This window comes from Trachinotus anak, unplaced genomic scaffold (assembly GCF_046630095.1).
Source record: "Trachinotus anak isolate AG129_WGS33_773 ecotype Australia unplaced genomic scaffold, CSIRO_AGI_Tana_v1 ptg000004l, whole genome shotgun sequence".
Classification (NCBI taxonomy): Eukaryota; Metazoa; Chordata; class Actinopteri; order Carangiformes; family Carangidae; genus Trachinotus; species Trachinotus anak.
The window spans coordinates 3,461,729-3,484,777 of NW_027273855.1; the positions used below are offsets into that span (position 1 = coordinate 3,461,729).

Genomic DNA, 23,049 nt, shown 5'->3' on the forward strand with positions numbered 1-23,049 from the left:
TTGTAACACCCTGGAGCGACATGTTCATTTCCATTAATCCTGTGATTTTTGTCAGCCTGCCCTCTGACTCTTTAGCAGTTTTGCTTTGACCAAACTGATGGTTGAAGATGATTTTGCAGTAATTTTTTCCCATCTGGCCTTCCTCCTTCCACCATCTCCTCTTCTGTAGAGCTCTGTGAAAGCTTTTGTCTGGTGATGTTGGAAAATCAGCACCTTCTTCCTTTTTTACAACATAAAACAAAACCACATTGTTCTATAAAGCAAACCAGCAGATTGAGGCCCCTGATGTCCTCAATCATAATCTCATTTGTTTATGGTTATCATGCCTGAAATTTGCAGAGGTTATGATTTCTCAATATCACATTTCTACTCATACCAGGGTGGAACTGTCTCCTGTCATCTTGTAACAAATACAAAAGGGTTTAAGTCGCCTCCCTGTCCCATGAGATGGGCCTATACATGGGTGGAGCGGTTACCAAGGCAGCAAAGCCAAACACATTAGAAATTAAATGAATACAGCCATTCACCAATAAAATAAAAACATGACCATAAGAAAACGCATGAATACATAAAATAAAGTATTTACAACATTAAAGGTAAATTGGAGAAGTGAGAAAATAATTCACTCACTGACACTGACAACATTCCTATACATAGAAAAAAAAGATTAACCTCAAAATAATGATACTACAGCACTGAAGATGATGGAAGAAAGATGAATGAACGTCAGATCCCTTGTAATGCTGAGCCTTTAGGGCAAGTTAAAGTAGTCAATTATTCCTCTTTCAACAGGTAGGATTTCGGAAAAAAAGAAACATTTCTCTTGCCTCCAGTACAGTAAAAAATCCTCCTGTCATACCAGTACTATCCAGCACAGTCCGTGCCACAGACCCATTGTCTGAATATGTAGATCTCTGTATAGAAAGCATTATCTTTTACAAACTGTTTCACTTTCACTAAATGGACAACACTGCAACTCAGTCTTTGATATACATCAAGGGCTAGAGATATATCCTCATTGTGAGGCTTAAGTTAGGTAAAAAAAAAAAGAGCTGACTGCTTGTAAAAGTGACTGCTCTGTGATAACTAATATCACCATCTTTTCTCTCATCTGGAATATTATGGCCGCAGTGTCAGTGCAACCTACATTTCCTCTGAACAGGATGGCCGCAGCTTCATTGAGATAAATACAGATAAATCATATTACAGGCAGTGATTGTATACATGCACCTGCTGGATGAACTGACTGTATTCATTTGTGTGCTTAATTTGGTTGTTATGCGCATGTAAACACAAGTAATGGATTTGGTTAAATAGACCATGTTTTTTTGTTCCGTCCAGGTGAAACCACTGGGATGGTTCAATCCAACAAGTCTGCAGTCACAACAGTGATCAGAAAGGTGCTTTGTTTACACGCTGCACCGTGAGCAAACAGAGGGAACAGCTGCAATGCCACATGTGCGACATCAAATCCAACTTTCCAACCTGTGCGTGCTTGGTACTTTTATTGGTCTACCTCCACATTTTTAGATGGAGGCAACAGACTACTTAATTTTCCTGAAAGAATGAGAGGATTGAAAAAATATTTACTTGACCAAATCTCAAAGTCTTTGATAACATAATGAAACCAGTATTGTTAATCAGAATGAAAATTCTTTCAGAATGAGCTGATATGAAAACTTACCAGAGCCTGACTTACCAGACTCCTTCAGATCGTTCTCCCTCTCTCCTTTTCTCTGTCAGTCATAAGCACAAACTTTTTGCTTTAGTTGAAACATTTTAAACCCATACGGACCCATTACCCAGTTATTTTATCTATAAAGATTATTTTGGGCATTTCTGTTTTTAATTGATGGTATTAGAGAGAGAGAGACAGTAGAGAGAGTGGGGGGTGACATGAAGCAGAGGTCCTCAGCTGGATCCGAACCAGAGACGTAACTGTTTTCATTTTCTTTCGTTCCTTAGCCCCTAGTTCTTGGATTTTGTTGGTTGGTATTTTCAGGTGTCCACCACTCACCTGGTTGAGAGGCTTTTGAAGGGGCTGGAAGGACAAATACTTTAGTCTTTTTTAAATAACTGTTATTAAAAAGAGATGTGTGTGAAAGTTATTTTATGTATTTAAAAAAGTAACTTGAAGTGTCTTAAGCTTCCTAACATTAGATTGACTACAAAGGCCTCAGTGTCTGCATGCTGCTTTGTGCTGCGCTGAAGCTTGATTTACATGATGGGTTAGGAGGTGTCTGATGTATTGTCATCATCTCAAACAAGCCCCAGGTTGTAGTTAGTGATAATATATAGTATGTAAGTGAGGTAAATGTCTGACTGTCAGTGTTCTCATGCATGAGTGTGTGTTGACTAAAAAAGACAGGATGTCTTTAAGAGCAACAGTTGCTTCTGTTTCAATGAGATCAACTTAGGTCACAACTGTGCAGACTGTTGCAGAGAGCCTCAGCCCTCTGAAATCATCGCTCAGCCCTTCTGGATCTGTTCAGACCTCAATCAGAGCAATGACTGAATGCCTCTTTGTATTTAGAGGACAAATTCCATGCTTTTTTTTTTCGTGTGTGTTTGTGTGTGTGTGTGTGTGTGTGTGTGTGTGTGTGTGTGTGTGTGTGTGTGTGTGTGTGTGTGTGTGTGTGTGTGTGTGTCCATCCCATATTTCCGACATACATTCCACTCACCTGATGAGGCTGAAATAGGAAACAACTAAGAGAAGGTTCTTCAGGAGTTTCTTCCGTCATAGTTGTACACACGTTTTCTCTGTCATGACTTGTCTCTCTGCCAGATGCTTGTGTTGACTGACAAATCACTGTGTGTGTGTAGCATCACACACAAAGGGTTTGTCAGTGCCCTTCAGGGCATGCAATATTTAATTTGAAGGTGTAAGTCTGTGAAGACACTGCATGATTTTAACGCTGTACATTTTAAACTCTTTCTCTTTCTCCTCCTTTTAGGAAATTGCTGTTTTGAAGGATGTACGGGCCCTGCAGCTGATCCCCGGTGAGCTAGTGAAGCCCTTCAAATCCAACTTCCCCACTCGTCTGGCTCAGAGTCGGGCTGAGCTGCTGGAGAAGCTACTCGCTGAACTGGGTACAGAGAACTCTGGATTCAGCCTGGACAATGTCATGATGGTAACGGCCTTCAAAAAAGCCAATTCTCTGATATTTTAAACCAGTTATCTCCAGTTTGTTAGTTAATTATCAATCAATCAAACCAATTTAGACAGTCTGACTTCCTCTACATTAGTCAAGAGCAGTTTTGTTTGGTTTTATTTTCATCTTGAGATACTAAGATAATTATTCCATTATCTCAAGAAAAAAAATTTCGCCACAGCGGCCCTGAGCTTTCGTTCTCTGAAACTGTTGGGATCACTTCAGCTTTTGAGGCTTCATCAGAAATATTCACAGTGAATGTTTAAAGGGATTTTGTAGGTGTAAAATCTCAAAATGTACTAAATTATTAGCAGCAGCAGCCAAAAAATGCCACTGATTTCTCAACTAAAGCTGTTGACAGCTACTGTTGTTTTTTTCTTCCCTGTCAGACTCTTCCCTGTGTAGAAACAGCAATTCTGACATACCATCAACAACATGACACCACATGTACTGCACATGATATGTACAGTATAATTCCTGTACTGTCCCAGTTTAAATGCGGGCGCCCATCAGGCTGATTTTCCATTACATTTGGTTTAATAATTGCTGTGTGACTAACTGAAAAGAGAGCAGCCCCTCCCTCCCTACTGTGAGCACTCAGTTCACAGGCTGTCAGTAAGCTCTCGTCAGCTGAGTCAATGTTGTCACCATTGGCATCCAATTCATGTCCCTTGCACTCCTGGGGTTCCCAGCAGTGATCTAATATTTACATGCAAACTGTCCAACTGTTGACCATGCTGGGCAGGACAACAAGACGTCCTGTCCTCCCCTCTCTAGTTTACGACCACTCCTCCACCCATCCCCGTCCACTTAGTCCTCCTCTTGACTCTGTGTGGCTTTTATCAGTATGAGCAAATTGTTAGGTTTGTCCTCAGAGTTTCTCCACCTTCTGAACCCAAAGCCACACAGGTGGCACTAGGTGGCCTGTGCTTGCATGTTTGTGCATGCTTGCGCAGCGCCTGCCTCCTTTTGTGTTTTCTGCCTCCCATGTTTGCTTGAGAAACACAGATTAGGGTCTAGATTGAGATGCAACAGGAGGACTGTGCTCTGTTGTTTCATAGCCTGCCTTCTCTTCTGTCCCTGACCATCGCGTTAAACAGTTTGATGAGATACGTGTAAGAGACACCTGATTTAAACTGAAACTCTCTTTCATTTGGAATATGTTTTAAAATTCACATTCATACATTCATCATACATTTATCCAATCAGCCAATCGTGTGGCAGTAGCGCAGTGCATAAAACGCAGATACAGGTCAGGAGCTGTATCTTAGGGGAATGTTTTCTTGGCACTTCTGGCCTCGTAATACCATTCAATCATTGTTTGAGTGCCACAGCCTGTCTGGGTATTGTTGCTGACCACATGCTTCCCTTCATGGCCACCATCTTCTATTGGCTGCTTCCAGCTGACAGGTCTGCAGACATTATTTGGTGCAATCGTGTCACATTGGACACGATTGCACATGGAACAGAATTTTACAGGAATGTTTCCAACATGGTGCGAACTATTGAAGCTTTTTTGAAAACAAAGGGAGGCCGTATCCAGTATTAGTATGGTGTTTCTAATAAAGTGATTGATGGGGGCAGTATTATTTTTAAAGTTATGTCACCTGATAATCCACTGTGCAAATTAGGTTTTGTTCTAGTTTTCCAGTTTACAGCAGATAAAATTCCTCGTTAGCTTCAGGCACTTTGCATATCACTCAGCCTTTATCAGCCACCACAGAGAAATCAAGGATCCATAAAACTTTTAGAACATATACAGGTGATATTCTTGTACAGTGTGGTGGCTAATAAATGCTGGGTGATATACAGCGCCCTGGAAGTTAACAGGGAATATGACCTGCTGTAAACTGGTAGGCAAACTAGAACTAGAATATGTTGTGGCCAGGCAACCTTTATCAGAGTGGAACAGAAAAAGACTCCTCTCAGGCTGTACACAGAGACAGATACACTAGCTATCTGAGCATCAGCATGTGCAGAGGGGGTTTACAAAAATTCCCAAATTTACAGCACACATCAAATCTACCCTCCAAACATGAATGAAAAAGGATGCACTTGTCTGCTCAGGTTCAACCCCACTAATATGCACCTATAAACCTGCATATCATATATCACCATGTCTTTGATCTGGTGGTCAAACTTAAAGAAATTGCACAAAGACAACAGGTTGTCTTTCAATTGATTTAATACGCTCAAGAAACGTGGTAAATTCACAGCTAAAACCACGACCAGTATCCGTTTTCATCGACTCTTGTAGCTCAAGGGTCTAACCCTTTTAACAGCCCTATAGTGTTGGCCCAGCTATGGTTTGAACATTTTTCCTTTTTCCCCCACTGTTACCTGGGTGATCTGGGTTGAGGCGGGAGCCCGGGTGAAAAAAGAGGGCGATTGAATTTCCTGTAATTAAAATGAGAAGTGCTCGGCAAAGACAACAGAGAATAATAGAGAGCTGCCCCTGAGACTGTTGAGCGAGGGATGGGAAGCCTTTGTACACAGTTTACCTCTGGATGTTAATGCGCTCCACTGGCGGGATAGCCTTTGTGTTGCGACTCTCTTCACAGAGATTATCATGGATAATGGGCTCTTTTTACGTCATGATACAGGCTTCCCGTGAAGGACCTCAACCCTCGACAAGGTTGCTGTTTTGCACATGAAACTAGACTGCAGATGTTACACAAGGTTAAAAAGTGCGTTAGGCCAAAGATGAAAAAATCAGGTAAAGTAATAGACCAAAAGAAACACAGTTGCATTGCAGTTATAGTGGCTTAGCAAGTTGTCCAAAACAGCAGAAGTAGAAAAAATAAACCAAAGGCAGAGGTAAAGTGCACAGTGGAGTTTTTAATTTAGTTTTGAAAGTGGGGGCACATTTACAATCATCAGGAAGCCTGGTCCACCTGTATTCTCTCTCTAAGTGAGGAAGTGATGTATGAAAGAGCAGCAGGACTTTAAAATCCCTTCTATGATTAACTGGAGGACAGTGTAAAAACTGAAGAATAAGCTAAATGCGCTCAGTCCTCACAGTTCTTGTTGGGCAGAAGTTGAATAACATAGACCCAAGAATTGAACCCTGGGGGACTCCACATGTCATGTAGTATGTTTACATAAGAATTTATGTTGTACAGGAAATCGGACAAAAGGTTTAAATGCGCTGTAGTAACCTAGTTGGTAGGGACTTAAAGCAGAGACAGTTGAAGGGACAGCTATGGCAGGATGTGTATGATCTAGATTCTGTCTCGACGCTTCCTACAATGGTGTTGTTGAGATAGAATCTACATCATGTCAAAGCCATCGCTTCAACCCTCGCTGTTTAAAGCCCCTATTATAAACCTGCATCAGGGCAGTAATCACATTATTTCCTTATAACCCTCATGTGAGTTTTGCAAATAGTCAAATGTTCAGCATTGGAAGCCAACATAGTTAGACTTCTAGAGAATATCTGATCAGATGCATAAGTGTAATCATTTATTCTCTCATCCAGTCTGAAAGTTTTTATCATCCACATGTTCACAGGTAAAAAGTCATTACACATTCTCATGTCCAAAAAATTTGGCTTCCTCCAGGAGATTTCTAGCAGGGGAAATCGGGTCCTCTACTACAAATTACCTTGTTTCTAGTAATTAAAAAGTTTATGAAATTTGATTACTGCAGATAGCCGACTGTAACTCGGTTACTTAAGTACTAGTTGTGATCTGCTCAGGTTTACCATCACCCATTGCAACAGGTTAGCCCTGATACGAGATGAAAATACTTGAAACAAAAGTCAATTTATTGGTCTGTCGAAGGTTTTTTAAATGTAGTAATAGTTTTAATTTAGTTTCATCTCAACAACAAAAAAACTGTCTCTTTTCACTAAGTCACACCAAAGCTGAAATTGCAGAAATTGTTTATGTTTGAACAGTAACGTTACTAAAACCGGTTTTCCTCTGTTACTGCAGTTCTGCACAGCAGCGTTGGAGCACAGTGCATCAGCAGTTCGAGAGCTTGCAGTGCGCATCATCTTATCCATGTACCAGCAGCGCAGAAGTGCTGTTCTCAGCTACCTTCCACATAACGATGCTGCTGCACGGAAGAACTTCCTCTACAAAACCCTCTTTGATGGCTTTGCCAAGATTGATGGAAAGCTGGTAGAGACTCAGGCAAGAAGTGTTTTTTTTTTCCCTCTACTGCAAATGAATCTTTCAGTGATACTTGGCATCTTCTTCACTTAAAGAGGGAATATTCAAAATAACTAAAATATTTTATTTCTATCTAACAAAATGTAACATTTATACAATTGTCTTTATTTACTGTGTTAAAATTATTTGCATGAGAATGGCTGAGGGTGTGTTCACACGGCTCATTTTATTCGAGCAGATTGTAGTCAGAGAGGAGCAGTTGGTAGGTGGACAGAGAAACTGCTAGACATGGCAGACGGGAGAAAAGAAGCTGAAAAGAGTTCAGCTTTTAAGAGTAGAGTACATGACATCATGTCTTCTCACGTTTTTTCAAACTGACAGTAACAAGGAAGTGGAGGCGGGGTTTCATGTTGCACAGACGGCCAATTGTCTCCACTGCCTCCTTTGCCAAAGCCAGCACGGGCAGTCTTGTCTGTCTTTTGCTCGAGAGCTGAAACAGATCACCCACGCCAGATCCACAGATGTACTGCATCTGCTGATGGTGTAGATGTGATATACATGTACAGTTGCATTTCTTTCAAAACTGTCAAGCCATCACCAACTGTACTGTTTGTGAATTTCCACAGAAACAATCCTCACTTTTTCATATTATCAACAACAAAATGTGGTAAAGTTTAGCATTTGTTGTTGTGCACTACTGTGATCACAATGCAACCAGTAAACAAAACAGCTCGTGTTCCAAAGCTGGCATTGTGTGATGTTGTTCTGCTGTAAAGTTTTTGACTCTTCCAGTTTAGCTTCTTATTGCAACTATTAGAGACCTAGACTTCCCATGACGTAATGGCCATGCTGCTGAGTAGCACTCGTCTATGTAAGTTGTTGCCAACACAACCACACCACACGACTGCAGCTCCAAGAATCTGCAGAGCTTTAAGCTGGTCAAGAGCAAAATAATGAAATGAAAGCTGGTGTGATGAGCCAGAATGACCTGTGATGCTGAGATGAGAGTTTGAGCGTGAAAAAGAATTTGACACAAAGAGGATGTAAATGTTAAATGACTCTGACTAAGCAGCTGATGGCATGTCACTTTTCACACAGACGCTGAAGAAGGGAGGTGGTCAGCAGGAGGGGCAGAAGGAGAAGGAGGAGATCCACTCTCTTCAGGAGCAGCTGGCTGCCTTGAAAGAGATCACAGTAGGTGGAGCTGTCATCAGACTGCAATTACATCACCTCTTGTAATGGCTGCTAATTTGTATTTATGACTCCACACAGACTTAGTAGAATTTTTACTCTCTAGGTGGTCACAGACGCAGTTGTTTACATGTACAGATAACAGCTCTGATACATCATATCTTCTTCTGAGTCTTGTTAGTTCTACCATTTATCAAAACACTCACTGTCTGAGGTCACTGTTTAGGTTTTTTTTTTTTTTTTTTTTTTAGATCTTTCCTTGTGTGATAGCGTCTCTTTTTGGAACTTTGTTTTCTCATGTCTCTGTCTGCTTGTGAAGGAGAGAGGCAATGAGAGCACCAAAGGACAAATGGCCAAGAGGGAAGCTCCTAAAGTCGAGAAAGAGTCCCAAAGAGCTGGCAAAGCAAGTACGTACACGTTTGAATAGAAAAAAGTAGACAAAGGCACTATATTCTTTAGTACAGTAAAACATCCTTATATACTGCACACCACTGGGTCTGATTCGGTGTCAAATCACAAAGGGGTATTTCTTTATGGTGCAAAACATTATGGTGTTGTACTCTGCAAGCACTATCACTAAAGACTTCAAATGTGACTTCTTCTTACCGAGAATCCACACAAGTAGCTCCATGATCACAGCTTATGGTCACAGCTTAATGACATCAGTCATGGTAGTTAGTCACTTTTCGTCCTCATGTTTTTTCATGAAGCATGACATTGAAATACAAAAATCATTCGGCATTTCCAAAACAAATAACGAGCTTTACAGCATTTACTTTTGTTGTCAGTTGCTCAGCCACAGTACTTTGAGGAGTTTAATCACTTGAACTCCAAGTACAGCTCTTGTCTTAGTACCTGAAGGCAATTTAACAAAATTCAAGACGTGACACTAAGGCAACAAATGAAACACCAGATGCATAAATGATGCGCGCACACAAAAACCACACCTGCGCCATTTCCTGCACATGAACCTTATAAACACAGAATTTGTGGTGAGACTGTACTCACCTCTAGCATTCTGTTGACCAATTCCTGGTATTTATAAACACACAATGTGTGGTGAGACTGTGCACTTCTCACACACTCTTTTAACCTTGTATACTCATGGTTTTTTAGAGCAAGACAAGTTAGATACACTGAAGTGAAAATGCAAAATAAAGAGGAGAGTTTTGCTGTTTACACAGCAAAAACAATTCAGAAACAGAAATAATTGTGTTTGTGCTCAATGTTTCCTTTCGCATCTTTCAATATCATATCCTCATTATTTATAGTGAGTCGTTCTGTAAACTGTTTCCAGACTGTTTTAATATTCACTAATCACAGTTTGACGCCTGACTGGAGCCTGATGAAGACTCTGGCCCTGACAGATGAAGTTCAGAGTAAAACAGGACTTCACAGTTGGAGCTGAAGTTTACTGATCAGCTCCTGTTTGTAATCCGACCAACAATCAGTGAAGTTGTGTTTCTTTTTTTGTCATTCTTCTCTGTGCTGTGTCTGATAACTTGTAGCACAGACAGTGTTTTTGTTTGCAAACTAATGGATTGAGGGAGCGTCTTGATCCATTTATGTCTAATTGTGGGAGTGGAAATGCAGCTCGTAGACATCCACCCAGTCTCTCAATGAGTGAGATTTATAAAACGGATGCTACGCACGGCTTTATAATTCTGACCAAAAGAATGCGTATGCATGTTTCTGGTTTTGTGCTCATGCATAGTTGAATCACGAACACACAGAGTTTTATGCGCCTGTCCCCTGCAGGGCCGACACATCACAATCAGTAAACACGTGACAGCAAACACAGAAACAAAATATATGAAAAGGTTTCTGATTAAAACTGTAATTTTGATTACATCTAACTAAAATGTTTTGATTTGTTGCTTGTACCTTCTCCTGTATATCATCAAAGCTTGACACAAAAGACTGACCTGTAACCCAGCTATTAAAGAATACTTATACAGAGCTCTATTAACAAAATGATGTCTACTCTAAGCCTGGCATCTCATCCATATTTAAACCAGTTTTAAGTTCTCTAAAGTCTGTATAACTTATTTTAATTCAAGAGTGCTCATTTGGCTTGTACTTGAAATGTCAGCCACCGATTGGTCCAGTCTTAACGCTAAGTAAAAGATACTGCCTTTTGGATTTTGCAGCTCTCACAAAAGTACCCCAGAACAAGATGACAGACAGAGAAGACGTCCAACAATCGATCGACTATCTGGACAAGTGAGTAACTCATAACCCAGTGGAGGCCTTCACTGGAATTATATGAAGATGCAAAAATGATGTGATTAAACACCACTGGGCCTTGTTCCAGTTTTCTGTGCAGTTTCACACTGTCAGCTCTTTTTCCAGCAGAGATGTTAATTTAACTTTCATTTAGCTTGTTATTTATTTTTATTGTTGTTCCAGTGTTAAGGCCAGTGCTGATAGCATGTACACACTGTGTTTCAGCTTGTGTATATTCTGTGGTAAAAAGGATGAGTCATTCACAGAAGATGGATTGGACCTTCACTACTGGAAACATTGTCCAATGCTGCGACGCTGCGATGAATGTAGACAGGTAGATTGTTATGTTAAATCTTATAAATCAATGAATTAATGAATGAAAGAAAGGACATCTGCCTCTCTGTTTAACCACCACCTCAGTGCTACAGCCTGGAGACCTTTTGTACAGCTCTGCACTGTGTCCACAGGTAGTTGAGATAGCCAGCCTCACAGAGCACCTACTGGGCGAGTGTGAGAGCAGGTCCAAGTTCAGCCAGTGCCCGCGCTGCTCAGAAGCCGTGGCTGCCGAAGACCTGACTCTCCATGTCCAGGGTCCCGCCTGCAACCGTGAGTCCTGTCCTAAGCTTTCATGCTACATGACATAACTGTTTAAAGCAATGACCAAATGTTTTAGAAGGGTGTTTCCCAAAGGAGTGCAATAAAAATTCCAAGCCATAATTGGAGACGTTGCAATTACAAGGTATGGGTCTTTATCACTAGGCCTTCGGTACACCCAAGATGTGTAATCTGTAAAATATCTGACGGCATAATCAATCAGTCCACAGGATATGATCTCATCCTTTGGGCCATAAGCAAAGACAGTTTTTAACCAAGCGAATGTGTTGCAGAAAACACAGGCCCCTTTCAGACTAGACTTTAATTTAACTAAGTATATGTGCAGCAAATGTGTCATATCTCTCTTTTCCTAAAAAGCTTCCACAATTTGCAAATTAAACATTTCTGTAATTCAGTGTCTAGGACTCAATCTGAGACTCTCTGTAAAACTTAACACATTTGAAATGAAACTAGGGCGAAGCAGTGTAAGTGCTGACTTATTCATAATTTGATGGTGTTTATATCATCTGTTATCGTCCTTCTACACAATGCCCAAATTTAAAGAGACAGAAATTAATTGCACAAGGGAGCGTTAATCTTCCTGGGGGATGCTCTGTCAAGCTTGTATTGCAGCCAGCTGCACATCTTTCTGGGGGGCAGAAACACATGCTCAGTTCAAACATGTACTGAGGTGGCCGTTCAAAAAGATTCCACTGTCTGGTTTAAAAAGTTTTCACTTTGGCTACATGTAAGAGTTCATCATTGTCCTGCTGCATTGTCCTAAAACTGGTAGATTATAGGCCACAAAGTCCTACACTTGGTGGAAGCAGTGTGAAGAGACTACTTCTTGGACTAGTTAACAAGTTATCCAGTAACTTGTCATCTACAGTCGACAATTTGTTTGCCAGAGCAATTAAAATTTTCTTCTATTCACCTCTGTGCGAGAGTGCACAAAAACACTCATGTCTTCATTTAGATTAACCATTGCAAAGAGACACATTTTCTGAAACACTGATTCACTCATGAGGATAAACACACTTCTGGTCATGTATTTTTCTTCCTTCTTTTTGACTCTGTTCTTCACAGCCAGGATTTCTTAACCCGGTCAGCTGTGATATACAGTATATACAGAGGGGAAAAATAGATAGATAAATGTTTTATATTTTCAAATATTCAAAGTAACCACCTTTTGCTTTGATGACAGCCTTCCATACTCTTGGCACCCTCTTTACCAGCTTCATGAGGTAGTTACCTGGAATAGTCTTCCAACAGTCTTGAAGGAGTTCCCATGTGGGGCAGCTGCTGACTGCTTTTCTTTCTCTCTACACTGCAACTCATCCCAAAGCATCTCAGTTGGGTTCAGATTGCGGAGGCCAGGTCATCTGATGCAGCAATCCTCCACTCTCATTATTGGTTAATAGGCCTTACAGAGCCTGGAGGTGTGTTCTAGGTCATCGTCCTGTTGGAAAACAAATGATGGTCCCACTAAGCACGAACCAGATGGGGTGGCATTTTGCTGCAGAATGCTGTGTGATGCTGGTTAAGTGTGCCTTCAATTTTGAATAAGTCACTAATCAACTTTTGACAAGGCACAGCTGTTAACTGAAAAGGATTCCAGGTGACTGCCTCATGAAGCTGCTTGAGATAAGGCCAATGTTGTGACTTAAACACTTACACACTTTTTTGTTTACGGCATAATCCCATATGTGTTATTTCATAGTTGTGATGTCTTCAGTATTCAGTATGTTCTACAATGTAGAAAATAGTCAAAATAAAGACAGACCTATGAGTAGATGGGCGTGTCCAAACTTTTCACTGGTGTGTGTATATATATATATATATATATATATATATATATATATATATATTTATTTTAGTCGTTTATTGACTAGAGCATAAAAAAACAAATCTACTTTCAGTCAAGGTACACAGAACCTTTTCTTGTTTTTGCATAGTGATGGTTTCATCAGATTTGTGGGAAGCTTCCAAATCCTATTACCAGTATTTACATTCTGAAAGCTGAGCTCAGCTTTTCTTATGGCATCTACTGTTTGTTTTTTCCCCCAGTGGATAATCACTTACTGTTTCTGTGACTACTAACCTGAAGGAGAAGCTCACTTCATCAGTGCTACACGTTTTGAGAACCAACTGCTGACAGTAAACAGCCTGATAATGCACACTACATCTCTATCACCAGCCATATGTTTCCATACATAATTAACACCAGTCAGCCTTCTGTATTCCCATAAACTTCAAGTCTCTCTTACCTCTGTTGGTTATAAGTGAGGAAACTGAATTTTGAATCGTGAGTTGGGATAGGTTGTTTACTCTAATGTTCCCACTCCTCTCAAGTGTCTTGTGTATTTAAAACAGTTTTCCCTCAGCTGTGTAATTTCATCATTTTCTCTGGAGTGTTCAGGGGACCTTTTCTGTAATAGTATAACAGGCAGCTTAAAGGTGTCTTGTTTCTGTTTCAGCCCCCATCTCCGGTAAAGGCTCCAACCACTGTCCTTTGTGTCACAACAACTTCATGCCTGGAGAGCAGGTGAGATTCTATACATGCAGGAGACCCCACTCTACCAGCTTCACCACCCTCACCTCTCTCGCTGTGTCTTACCCTGAAACAATGGCTGGATGTAGGAAAGTTACAAATTGATGTGTAGGATGTGGAATAAGCGTGTGTGAAACCGCTTTTGCACGATGGCTGTGAGATGCTATCTGACGCTAAGCTACTTCTTAGATAATAAAATATTCACATTAACGCGAAAGAGAAAAAGAAGCTAGAAGTGATTTTCTATTTTTTCCTCAATTATATCAACACAGAAACTGGAAAGCATCTAATATGAGGCTTGAGGAGCAAACAGGTGTTGAGGTAAAACACCACCATTGTTGGCCTATAGAGACTTCAAAGGAGGAGAAGCCTTTGTTCTTAATGGGCTGTTTCATTTGTCTCAAGATGAAGTAAATCCATCACATTCTTCACATTCCTCTTAGTTTAGAGAGAAGTAAAGACAAAAATGTTCCGATTAGCTGTTTATAGATAAAACATATCTGTAATCCCTAAAATGTTTCTGTAGAAAACGGTGGTTCAATATAATGCAGTTCTTTTAACAGAAATTATAAACAATGGACAAAAAATAATGATTTAAAGGTTCAGTTTTCCTCAGGTACAGGAAAAGGCTGCAGTTAAAGATTTTCTGCAGTTGGTCGTCTTTCTAAACTACAGATAAAATGATGTATAAATGAGGAAATGCCATCAAGATGGGGGAACTCCAAAATATCAGCATTCACTGAACATGATCTTAATGTTTTATGTTTCATGAAATGACCACAGGATGAATAGTATGTTCTACTCTTGCATAAGCGATCAGTGTTCATGTTTCAGCGTCCTTGAGGCTGCTCATCCATCACTAATCTTTAGTGTCCGTCCACCTTTTGTGTGATAGAGAAGTTTAAAATGGATGTGGAGTTTACAAGATTCTCTGCCCCTTGAAAAGATGTAACAACAGTGTCGCCTTACATTCGTCTCCTGTTCTGTCTCTGTCATTGTGGAGTCTAATGAATCATGACTCTGCTGGAGTCAGTCTGACCAGCACAGTCCTGGCTCTGTCTGTCCCCAGCACTGGAAGTAAAATGAGTTTGTGTGTTGCCTCTGTTTTTGATTATTTTTTAAGTCTGCTTGCAGAACTTGATAGAGTTGCTCTGGTTTCTGCTGAATCAGAAGGAAATCAGAAAATACCTGATCGGCAAAAAGTAGTAATCATAAAGTAACAATCCTTTTCTCATATAAACAATGGTCAGTTTTGCCTCTTTTGACTTGTATTCAGTTTGTAACAAGAAGTAAAGCATTTTGTGTTAATCATTGATGGGATGTGGTCAGATGTGCATCATGTTAAAGGATCTTAAGCAGTGCAGCATTTTCCCTCATTATGTGATTGAGTGTTAAATCAGTTTTTTTCACTTAGCAGTGAAAACACAGGTGAACTAGCAGGCACAACACTGGAGCTAGCACATCTAACAAGAATTCAGCCTTAATTAATGAAGCTAATTACAAATGTGTTGATATTCATATGATACAATGTTTGTTGGGAAAATCCTGTTGATCCTGAGAGGTCATCGCTTATCAAAAAAACAAACAAGCATTAATGATTAAACGTGAGCATTGTTTTACAGTTTTCAGCCATTTTCAACACTTGCAAACTATGACCAGAATCTGGTTCACAACACACAGTCTGTCACCTCACACACCCTCAAAGTCAAGTGAAGAAGAAACTCACAGAAAGTCACACTCTCGCTGCCAGAGCTCTGAGCACAGACCCAATGAAAGGCTGCAGTGTTAGTGTGAGGGAGGGCGGCCATTCGGGCCTTGACTGGGCCTACAGTCACCCGTGGTTGTCCCATTCGAGAAGGTACCTGGGAGAGGAATGAACTCACTGAGCTACTTTGTCCCCGTTCCAGGCCTGGAAGGCTCACCTCATGGGCAGGGAGGGCTGTAAACAAAACTCACGCAGGACTGCGGTGTCCCAGAGAACCCAGCCAGCACAAGGTAAAGCATTCATACACCCTCTGCTTACACCTACCTCCCCAACGCGTAGTGTGAGAGCTATAGAAGGTGCCTATGCTTGTTGGTAACATTTTTATGTTGCAGCTTTTCCACTATGGTTTCCTGCCTCAGAGCACAGATGGAGGCATGTAATAATAGTGCCAGATTTCATTTGGAGGCTCATGTAGTGAGCTTTTGTGAATCAATTTTTAGTGATGTTTCACAATCACGGTAGTGGTTGTAAGTAATAACTGAAGCTATGCTACAGTCGGACCATATCTCAAGAACCCTGCTTTCTGTAAGCAGGGTTGATTCTTATTGAGCCAGATACCTGCTTTTTGTTGAAGGACTTCTGATGTTACTGTAATAACCATCCTGATGCCAGAGTGACTGTTGGTCTCGTTCAACATAATCACACTAGAAGAATCTGCTGACAATATAAAGTTATAGTACTAAAGTTTTTCATTATACGACACTATTCACTGTTTCAGCCAGTCAACATATTAATGCTCTGTATTTCCCTCTCAGTGCAGCAGTTTTCATTATCACAGGCCGCTAAAATCTCATCCTCATCTTCAAGGGATTGGCAGAAAACAATGCACGCACGTATTGGATGTGATGTTGAAAATAAACACTGTTTAAAATAGTGTGGAATTCAGTTTATTACTACTGACAGATGGCATTGTTGACGTCTTTAGTCTTCCTTGTCAAGAAGGCCTGGCATGATGAATCCGGTTTGTTCCTCTGCTCTGTAAACAGACACACCTCTTACTCTTCCGCTGCACAAACGTCATTGTAAACACAAGTCTGGAAGTTCAGGATTATAACTTCAGGACAGGCATGTCACAGGCGAGGTCGGAAGCACAGGAGGGCAGTTAAACAGGAACGATCCCACCTTTCACATCCAGGCTGTCGACGAGGCCCCATAGTGATCCCACTGACTTACAAATCTTACCAATCCCGTCATCTAGTGCAACCTTTGCCTAAAAAAGTTCCTATCATTGCCTTAATACGGGGAAAATAAAACAATGAAGAGAGTTTTTCAACTTTTATTTAATGTCTTTAAAAACCATCTTGTTTTAAAACATTTAAAAACATTATCTATATTTTTACATATTTTTTATACATCTTTTCAGTAAAATTCCACTGTTTTTTTTATTCTGCTGGAAACTTGATATGATAATTTCTTATCTTTCTGCTCTGAAAGTTTGTTTTATGTGGACATGTTTGGTGCTTTAGTGACATTTCACCTCTCTTCACCGTGGCCAGTTTGTTTGACTGAAAATGAATGAATCACTATTTCTCTGTCAGCTTATCCTCAAGTGCCATTTTCACAGCCGACCTTTCTCTTCCTTTTCATAGCTAGTTCTGAACATGGCATCACTTTTTCAGTTCCTACCTCTGACAACAAGCATGTTGACTGTGGCTACTGGCCTGACAGCTGACGAGTGAGGTGACTTGATAGCAGTGTGAGCAGAATGTGCTTGTTGAGTATGTGGGCTCTGAAGGGACAATGTCTCATCAGGATTTCCTCCAGGAAATAGTTTAGTAAAGGTGGTAAGCCTAGTTAATAGATGATAGCATAAAATGTATTTCCTCACTCATTAAACATGTAATATTTTCTGTGTGAAACAGGGCCTCTGCTCCTTTTTCCAAAAGGTTCATGTTTTATTCCATGAAAATGAATTAAGTGGTTTTTTCTTGTTTTTATTTCATATTTATACAATCATAATATACTATTTTTGTATATTATAATATAGTATAATAACGCCACGTCACCACAAGCGTCTGACATCATGAAACCTTCCTGTTTATACTCACATCACAGGTAATGCAGGCTGCTTTGTTTAGTGGTAAACAACACGTGAAAACAGGTTTCATCAGTGTTAAAGGTTTTACAGGGGTTTACTGGAAGGAAGTCATTTTGTGTGTGTGTGTGTGTGTGTGTGTGTGTGTGTGTGTGTGTGTGTGTGTGTGTGTGTGTGTGTGTGTGTGTGTGTGTGTGTGTGTGTGTGTGTGTGTGTGTGTGTGTGTGTGTGTGTGTGTGTGTGTGTGTGTGTGTGTGTCCAGGCAGGGCTGTCGGTGGAGCTAAGCTGAAGCAGGCCTGGTCGGTCGGGGCCAGAGGCAGGCCTCTTGGCAGAGGCAGCCGGATCCCAGCCTTGGCACCCGTGGCCAGAGGTCATACACCAGGGAATCGCTGAAGCCGGTTCAAAGACTCCCCCTGCAACCAGCATCCCAGCAACACACATCCCTGCAGTAACCCCACCCCACTTCCACATGTCCTGGTCCCACGCTCCTGCACTTTGTGAAAAGACGTGATAGGTTTCACATGTGTTCACTGACATATGCAAGAGGCTTTTAAAAGCAGCACCAGTGCACCTGTCTTATTAGCACATGTACAAACTGACATTACAACATGGTATTGTTTTCACCTGTTTAGACTCTGCATATTTACGGTATTCACTCAAACTAAACTCCAGTCCTGTTACAGTCAGCGACAGATCCACACACACAGGAGACAGCTGGACTCACCACTGTTACATCACTGACCTCTTTCGTCTATAAGTCAAACCTCTGGCGTCACACACTTGCTGGGCTGGTAAACATGATCGTGCTGAGTGCTGTTTACTGATTTCTGCTCACAGAGAGTCTGGGCTCTTGTTCCTCACTTCACTCACTGCCGTTCGGAGAGGAGAACTGCACAAGCTAAAGGGCTCGTCCATTCATTTAGTATGAGGTCACTCACAAAAGACAAATTTAAAAAACAATGGTCAAAATTAAAGACGCGGTGTCAGATATTTTGACTTTAAGTGTCTGTGTGTGATGGGTCAGTTTTAAATGTAATGCAACATCTTCCTGTGAGGTAAATACGCACGTCTTACAAACTCCACACCCTCAGTTTGCAACGCAGGCTTTTTGTTATAAATGCGTTGTCTGCAAGCCCGAGCTGAGATAACCGCGATGACATCGTCAGGGTTATTTCCTCAGACTTGACAAAGCTCCCCCAAAGCCACACAAGATATTATTAAAATGTTTTCATAGGATGGTAAATTAACCTTTTGTGTAAAATGTGAAGTTCTCCTTTTACATCTGTTCAAGCTGCTGCTTTGAATCAGAACATTTTAAGGGAAAATGGTAAAAACAGGCACTTTTTCACCGAAAGTGTTCAAAACAACACGCGGACCACAAATTCTCCAGTAAAATGCAGGATGCACAAAAAACTAAAATACACTCATGATCACCATGTAGAATCTTTATCAAATCGGAGCCTCCCATGGACAACCGGTGTACTATCAATTCGTCAATAAATCTGAATCTTATCAGGAGACGAAGACACTGACTGACACCTGGAAACGCTCCTCTCCCTGTAGAAGCAGGAATGAGGGTGAGGTTTAGTCCTCTGCGACATCCCAGCAGACACTGCTTCAACCCTAAAGCCATGAGCAAGCCGAGCTTCACGCTTTGCCACCTGTTTACATTTCTCTTTTCATTACTTGTCTTAAATACATTATTTATGTGAGAAATAAAGTAGCACTTTGCCAAAGGGATGATGCGTCACTGCTGAGTTTTTAGTACAGTATAGTAATTTATTCTTCCTCTTAATGCCTGTTGACAATCCTGAGTAGATGGCACAGTTTTATATGCTGCACTGGTCTAGAGAGAGTGACATAGTAAACCTTGTAACTTAACAGAATATTTCAGTAGGGGGGAACAGGGACAGTATGGAGATGAATGTACTTTATAAAGCAGAATTAGTGTAGCAGCTATTTGTCCTCCTATTTTTTAAATTTCTCTATGACGTTGGCTGTCTCCAACAATGTCGAGCGTTTCAGTGGCTTTAAACTGATTTTAACCACAAAGACAGTTAAACACAAGAGTTGTAGTTGTTTATTATTATCACTATAATTTTATTACTGCCAGTATTATGACAATTTGGATTGTAATATGTGTGATTCATCTACAGCCAAAAAAAAAAAAAAAACACTCAGCTGCAATTCTAAACTAGCGGCTTGAGGGGGTCTCGGGTTTTTTAAAATACAAATTGCGTTATTAGTATTGAAAATTCTTTATCAATGTGTGATTACAGTAACTGTTGTATTAGTGGACAAACACCTAAACAATTGTGTATTTGGTTTCTTGGTTTCCATTAAAATTTGCTTTAATATGCTTCTGTATTGAGGTCTATTGCAACAGTGGATATTTTATTGTGTTTTTATGTCCAAAGTCTGTATTTTCTGAGTAATTCTGGCATTAAATGACTATTTCTTCAGCAAACGCATCTGTATTAAATTAAATAAATAAAGCTTCATTAAGATGAGCACCGCAGATGTTGATCACGAGGAAAGATTTCTCAACCTTTGAGTTAAAATGACCTGTGATTGATTAGCAGCCCTTTATTTTAGAAATCAGGTGAAACTAACAGAGTGGATCCGGTGTTGAAGTTCCTTGTCTGCAGTGATCTTCCTCCATGTTGTTCTCCAGCTGCTCACCACTAATGACACTAGTGTGAATCAAATGCCTCAACCTTCATTCTGTATTTACAAAGGTGACAAAGACATCCAGGGTTATTTACACTATCATACAGAAATCTACAGTTTTACAGCCCTTTGGTTTCTTTGGTTTTGGCCTGTCTCTGAAAATCACACACAAGTGAATTAACACATTTAAAAGTTAAAATGAAACAATATATTAACTTAACAAATTCATATCATTTGATTTTTTTCTTTTTTACAATTTCAGTATGCTACAAAATAATAACTCAGCTGTGAATGAACTTGTCTGATCTGTGCTGTGAGTCCATACAGTTCGCTTTGAAATCCTGAAGTTAGAAAATGACAATAAAATCAACCATTTCTAACAAGTTTTTTTTTTTTAATGCCTGCACAAATGCACAGAAACCATGACAGCCGTGTCTCTGTAAAAAGCTCTGGAGGTTGAGACACTGGACCAAAATGTGACTCTGACTGGCACCAAGAATCTGAACCCTTCCTCTGGCGTTTGTACACTGCGGAGCTGTGTGGTAGTGGTTTCACAAATCAAAATAGCAAGACATACAGTCCAACCTGCTCAGTTTGCATTTGAATCTAACACACAGAAAATTATATTATTCATTTATTATATATATTATTTATTTATATATATGTGTAGCTGTTTGCCCCCAGTTACAGGACTCTGCAGATTCGGTGAAATGTGTAAATGTCACCACGCATGCACACATGATGCAGTCCATACAGTATCAGTTCAGCTTTGGTAGATTTGAAACCTCCAGTCTGTCATACCGAGGTCCTTTGCGCGCAGACCAGCTCCCGGTTGTGCACCACGCTCCACATCCTGAGCAGCTCCTGCGCGCTCAGCTTGTGCACCACGATGAGGTTCTTGTAGAAGCAGGGCTCGCTGTTCATGGGGCTCACCCTGCGCCGGGTGATGCCGAAGGTCCGGAAGCCCGGGTGCATCTCCGGGGCCAAGTTCAGCTTCTGCAGGCACATCCCCAAGAACACGTCGTCAATGGGGTACAACTCCAGGTCCTCCGAGACCACGAAGAGCCTCCTGGCCAGCTGGGAGGACATCAGAAACCCCCCTCCGCCGACATAGGGGGGGTACGGCTTGTCGTACAGCTCTTTGGGGATGTAGTACTTGCTCTGGCGGTTTCGGATGGGGATCGCCTTGGAGATGGTGTCCCCCACGAACAGCTCGGCCTCGCTGCGCTCCTCCACCTTGAAGCCGATCAGCTCCAGCAGGTTGTGCGTGTTCACGAAGACATCGTCGTCTCCCTTGAAAATGAAGCGGACGCCGGCGCAGTAGATGTCGAACCACTTGAGAAAGTTGACCTCCTTCAGGGTCAGGTTGAAGAAGGTGTCCATGAAGTCCCACTGCAGGATGTCCCCGTAGAGCAGGTCCTCGTACTCGATCAGTTTCTGGAGGTTCTTGGTGTCTTTGCCGGTGGTCGGGCTCCCCAGAAGAAACAGCGTTTTGATGTTCTTGCCGTCCACCGTGCGCTCCCGGCCCCAGGATTTACGCACCGCCTCCCGCCGGTCGTGCTGCTCGATGACGGACTTCACCACCATGAGGAGGTGCACCTCTCCGCCCGCGCATTTCTCCGGGTGGTTGATGCGCATGGGGAAGTACCTGCAGTGTCTGTGCAGCACAAACTGGTGGAACCTCGGGTCCAGGCGCCGGAACCAGTCCTGGGCCCTCACCGACGCGTCCTCGCTGCAGTTGAGAACCTGCGCGTCCCAGGAAGCCGCAGTCCCGTTGGAAACGCGTTGCGCAGCCGACCCGCCGCTGAGCACCGGAGAGTCTGAGCCCCCCAGCCTCGTTTTCACCTCTCCCTTCTTGAATGAAAAGCAGTCCGAGCCGCACCAGCCGGCATCCCGCATGTGTTTGAGTCCCACTCCGTCCTTCTCCGCCAGCTTCAGCTTGTGGATCATCAGAAAAGACGCAAAGACCAGAGACAGGCTGAGCAGCGGCTTCAGCAGCCCGACGCGCTGTCTCCGGAACAGCAGATCCATGGCTCTCAGCGCGGCCCCCAGAGACCCTCAGAAGCTGGACCCTTCATAGCGTTTCACCACTGTGCGTCCTTGGGGAGGCCACCGCCGCTGTGCCTTCTCGTTCGGACACCGGAGGCTGCGTCCTCGGCTACGTGAGGGCTCTGACACTGAAGTGGCCCCGGGGCCCCTTTTGCCCATGGCGGCTCTGGGTGAAGTCACACATGGCCTGTCGGTGCGGGCAGACGATGCGGGACAGGCAGCATGTCCCCGGGCTGGTTCTCAACAGACTGACTGGAGATCTGCTGCAGACCACGTCCTTCTCACCCAGAGCCCCCCCCCCCCCCCCCCCCCCCCCCCCCACCTTGTCCCCTCCCTCTGAGGAGCCACTGATCCAGGACCAGCCGGTTTCCCGTTTCTCACACACTCACCAAGTGTTCACCACATTTTAAAGGCCAAACATCAAGATTTTTAAAAAAACAAAACATGTTAGACGACATCAACATGTTTGAAGATTATTTAGGAATAAAGAAATATGTTTTATTAATAACATTACACATTGAATATGACTATAAACAGCCTGGCCAGACTCACAAACACACGCTGGTCTACTACTGACAAACGCAACACAGCCTAAACAAATAACACATCATAAATATACACTCCGGCCACCAAAACCTGAGGAGTCTGTCTGAAAAATGCCTACATTTATTGAATTTGACTCTTAAAAAACAAGATGAATT

General features: G+C 41.8%; 2 protein-coding genes across 3 annotated transcripts in view; one reads left to right on the plus strand and one right to left on the minus strand.

Annotated features, from left to right (window-relative positions):
* Positions 1-19,369, plus strand: part of cep104 (centrosomal protein 104) — a 32,268-nt gene extending 12,899 nt beyond the window's left edge. The window contains exons 13-22 of one of the 2 annotated variants that reach the window (XM_071475290.1): positions 2,955-3,131; positions 7,088-7,288; positions 8,366-8,461; positions 8,778-8,865; positions 10,609-10,681; positions 10,910-11,018; positions 11,152-11,290; positions 13,756-13,823; positions 15,737-15,824; positions 17,892-19,369. In XM_071475290.1, the coding sequence (XP_071331391.1) occupies positions 2,955-3,131; positions 7,088-7,288; positions 8,366-8,461; positions 8,778-8,865; positions 10,609-10,681; positions 10,910-11,018; positions 11,152-11,290; positions 13,756-13,823; positions 15,737-15,824; positions 17,892-18,022 (1,170 nt within the window). In that variant the 3' untranslated portion in view covers positions 18,023-19,369. Of the gene's footprint in view, positions 1-2,954; positions 3,132-7,087; positions 7,289-8,365; positions 8,462-8,777; positions 8,866-10,608; positions 10,682-10,909; positions 11,019-11,151; positions 11,291-13,755; positions 13,824-15,736; positions 15,825-16,349; positions 17,259-17,891 lie in introns of those variants that run through there. The other variant, XM_071475291.1, reaches the window with a different exon arrangement.
* b3gnt7l (UDP-GlcNAc:betaGal beta-1,3-N-acetylglucosaminyltransferase 7, like) lies at positions 17,744-22,611 on the minus strand. The gene is made up of 2 exons (XM_071475302.1): positions 21,101-22,611; positions 17,744-20,353 (listed from the first exon to the last, which is right to left on the minus strand). Exons 1-2 carry the CDS (start codon positions 22,328-22,330, stop codon positions 20,342-20,344), a joined length of 1,242 nt encoding a protein of 413 aa, XP_071331403.1. The 5' UTR covers positions 22,331-22,611; the 3' UTR covers positions 17,744-20,341.
* Positions 22,612-23,049: the final 438 nt, after the last annotated feature.

Excerpts from the sequence above, each read along its gene's own strand:
- b3gnt7l (XM_071475302.1), bottom strand. The coding sequence starts at position 22,330 with ATGGATCTGCTGTTCCGGAGACAGCGCGTCGGGCTGCTGAAGCCGCTG.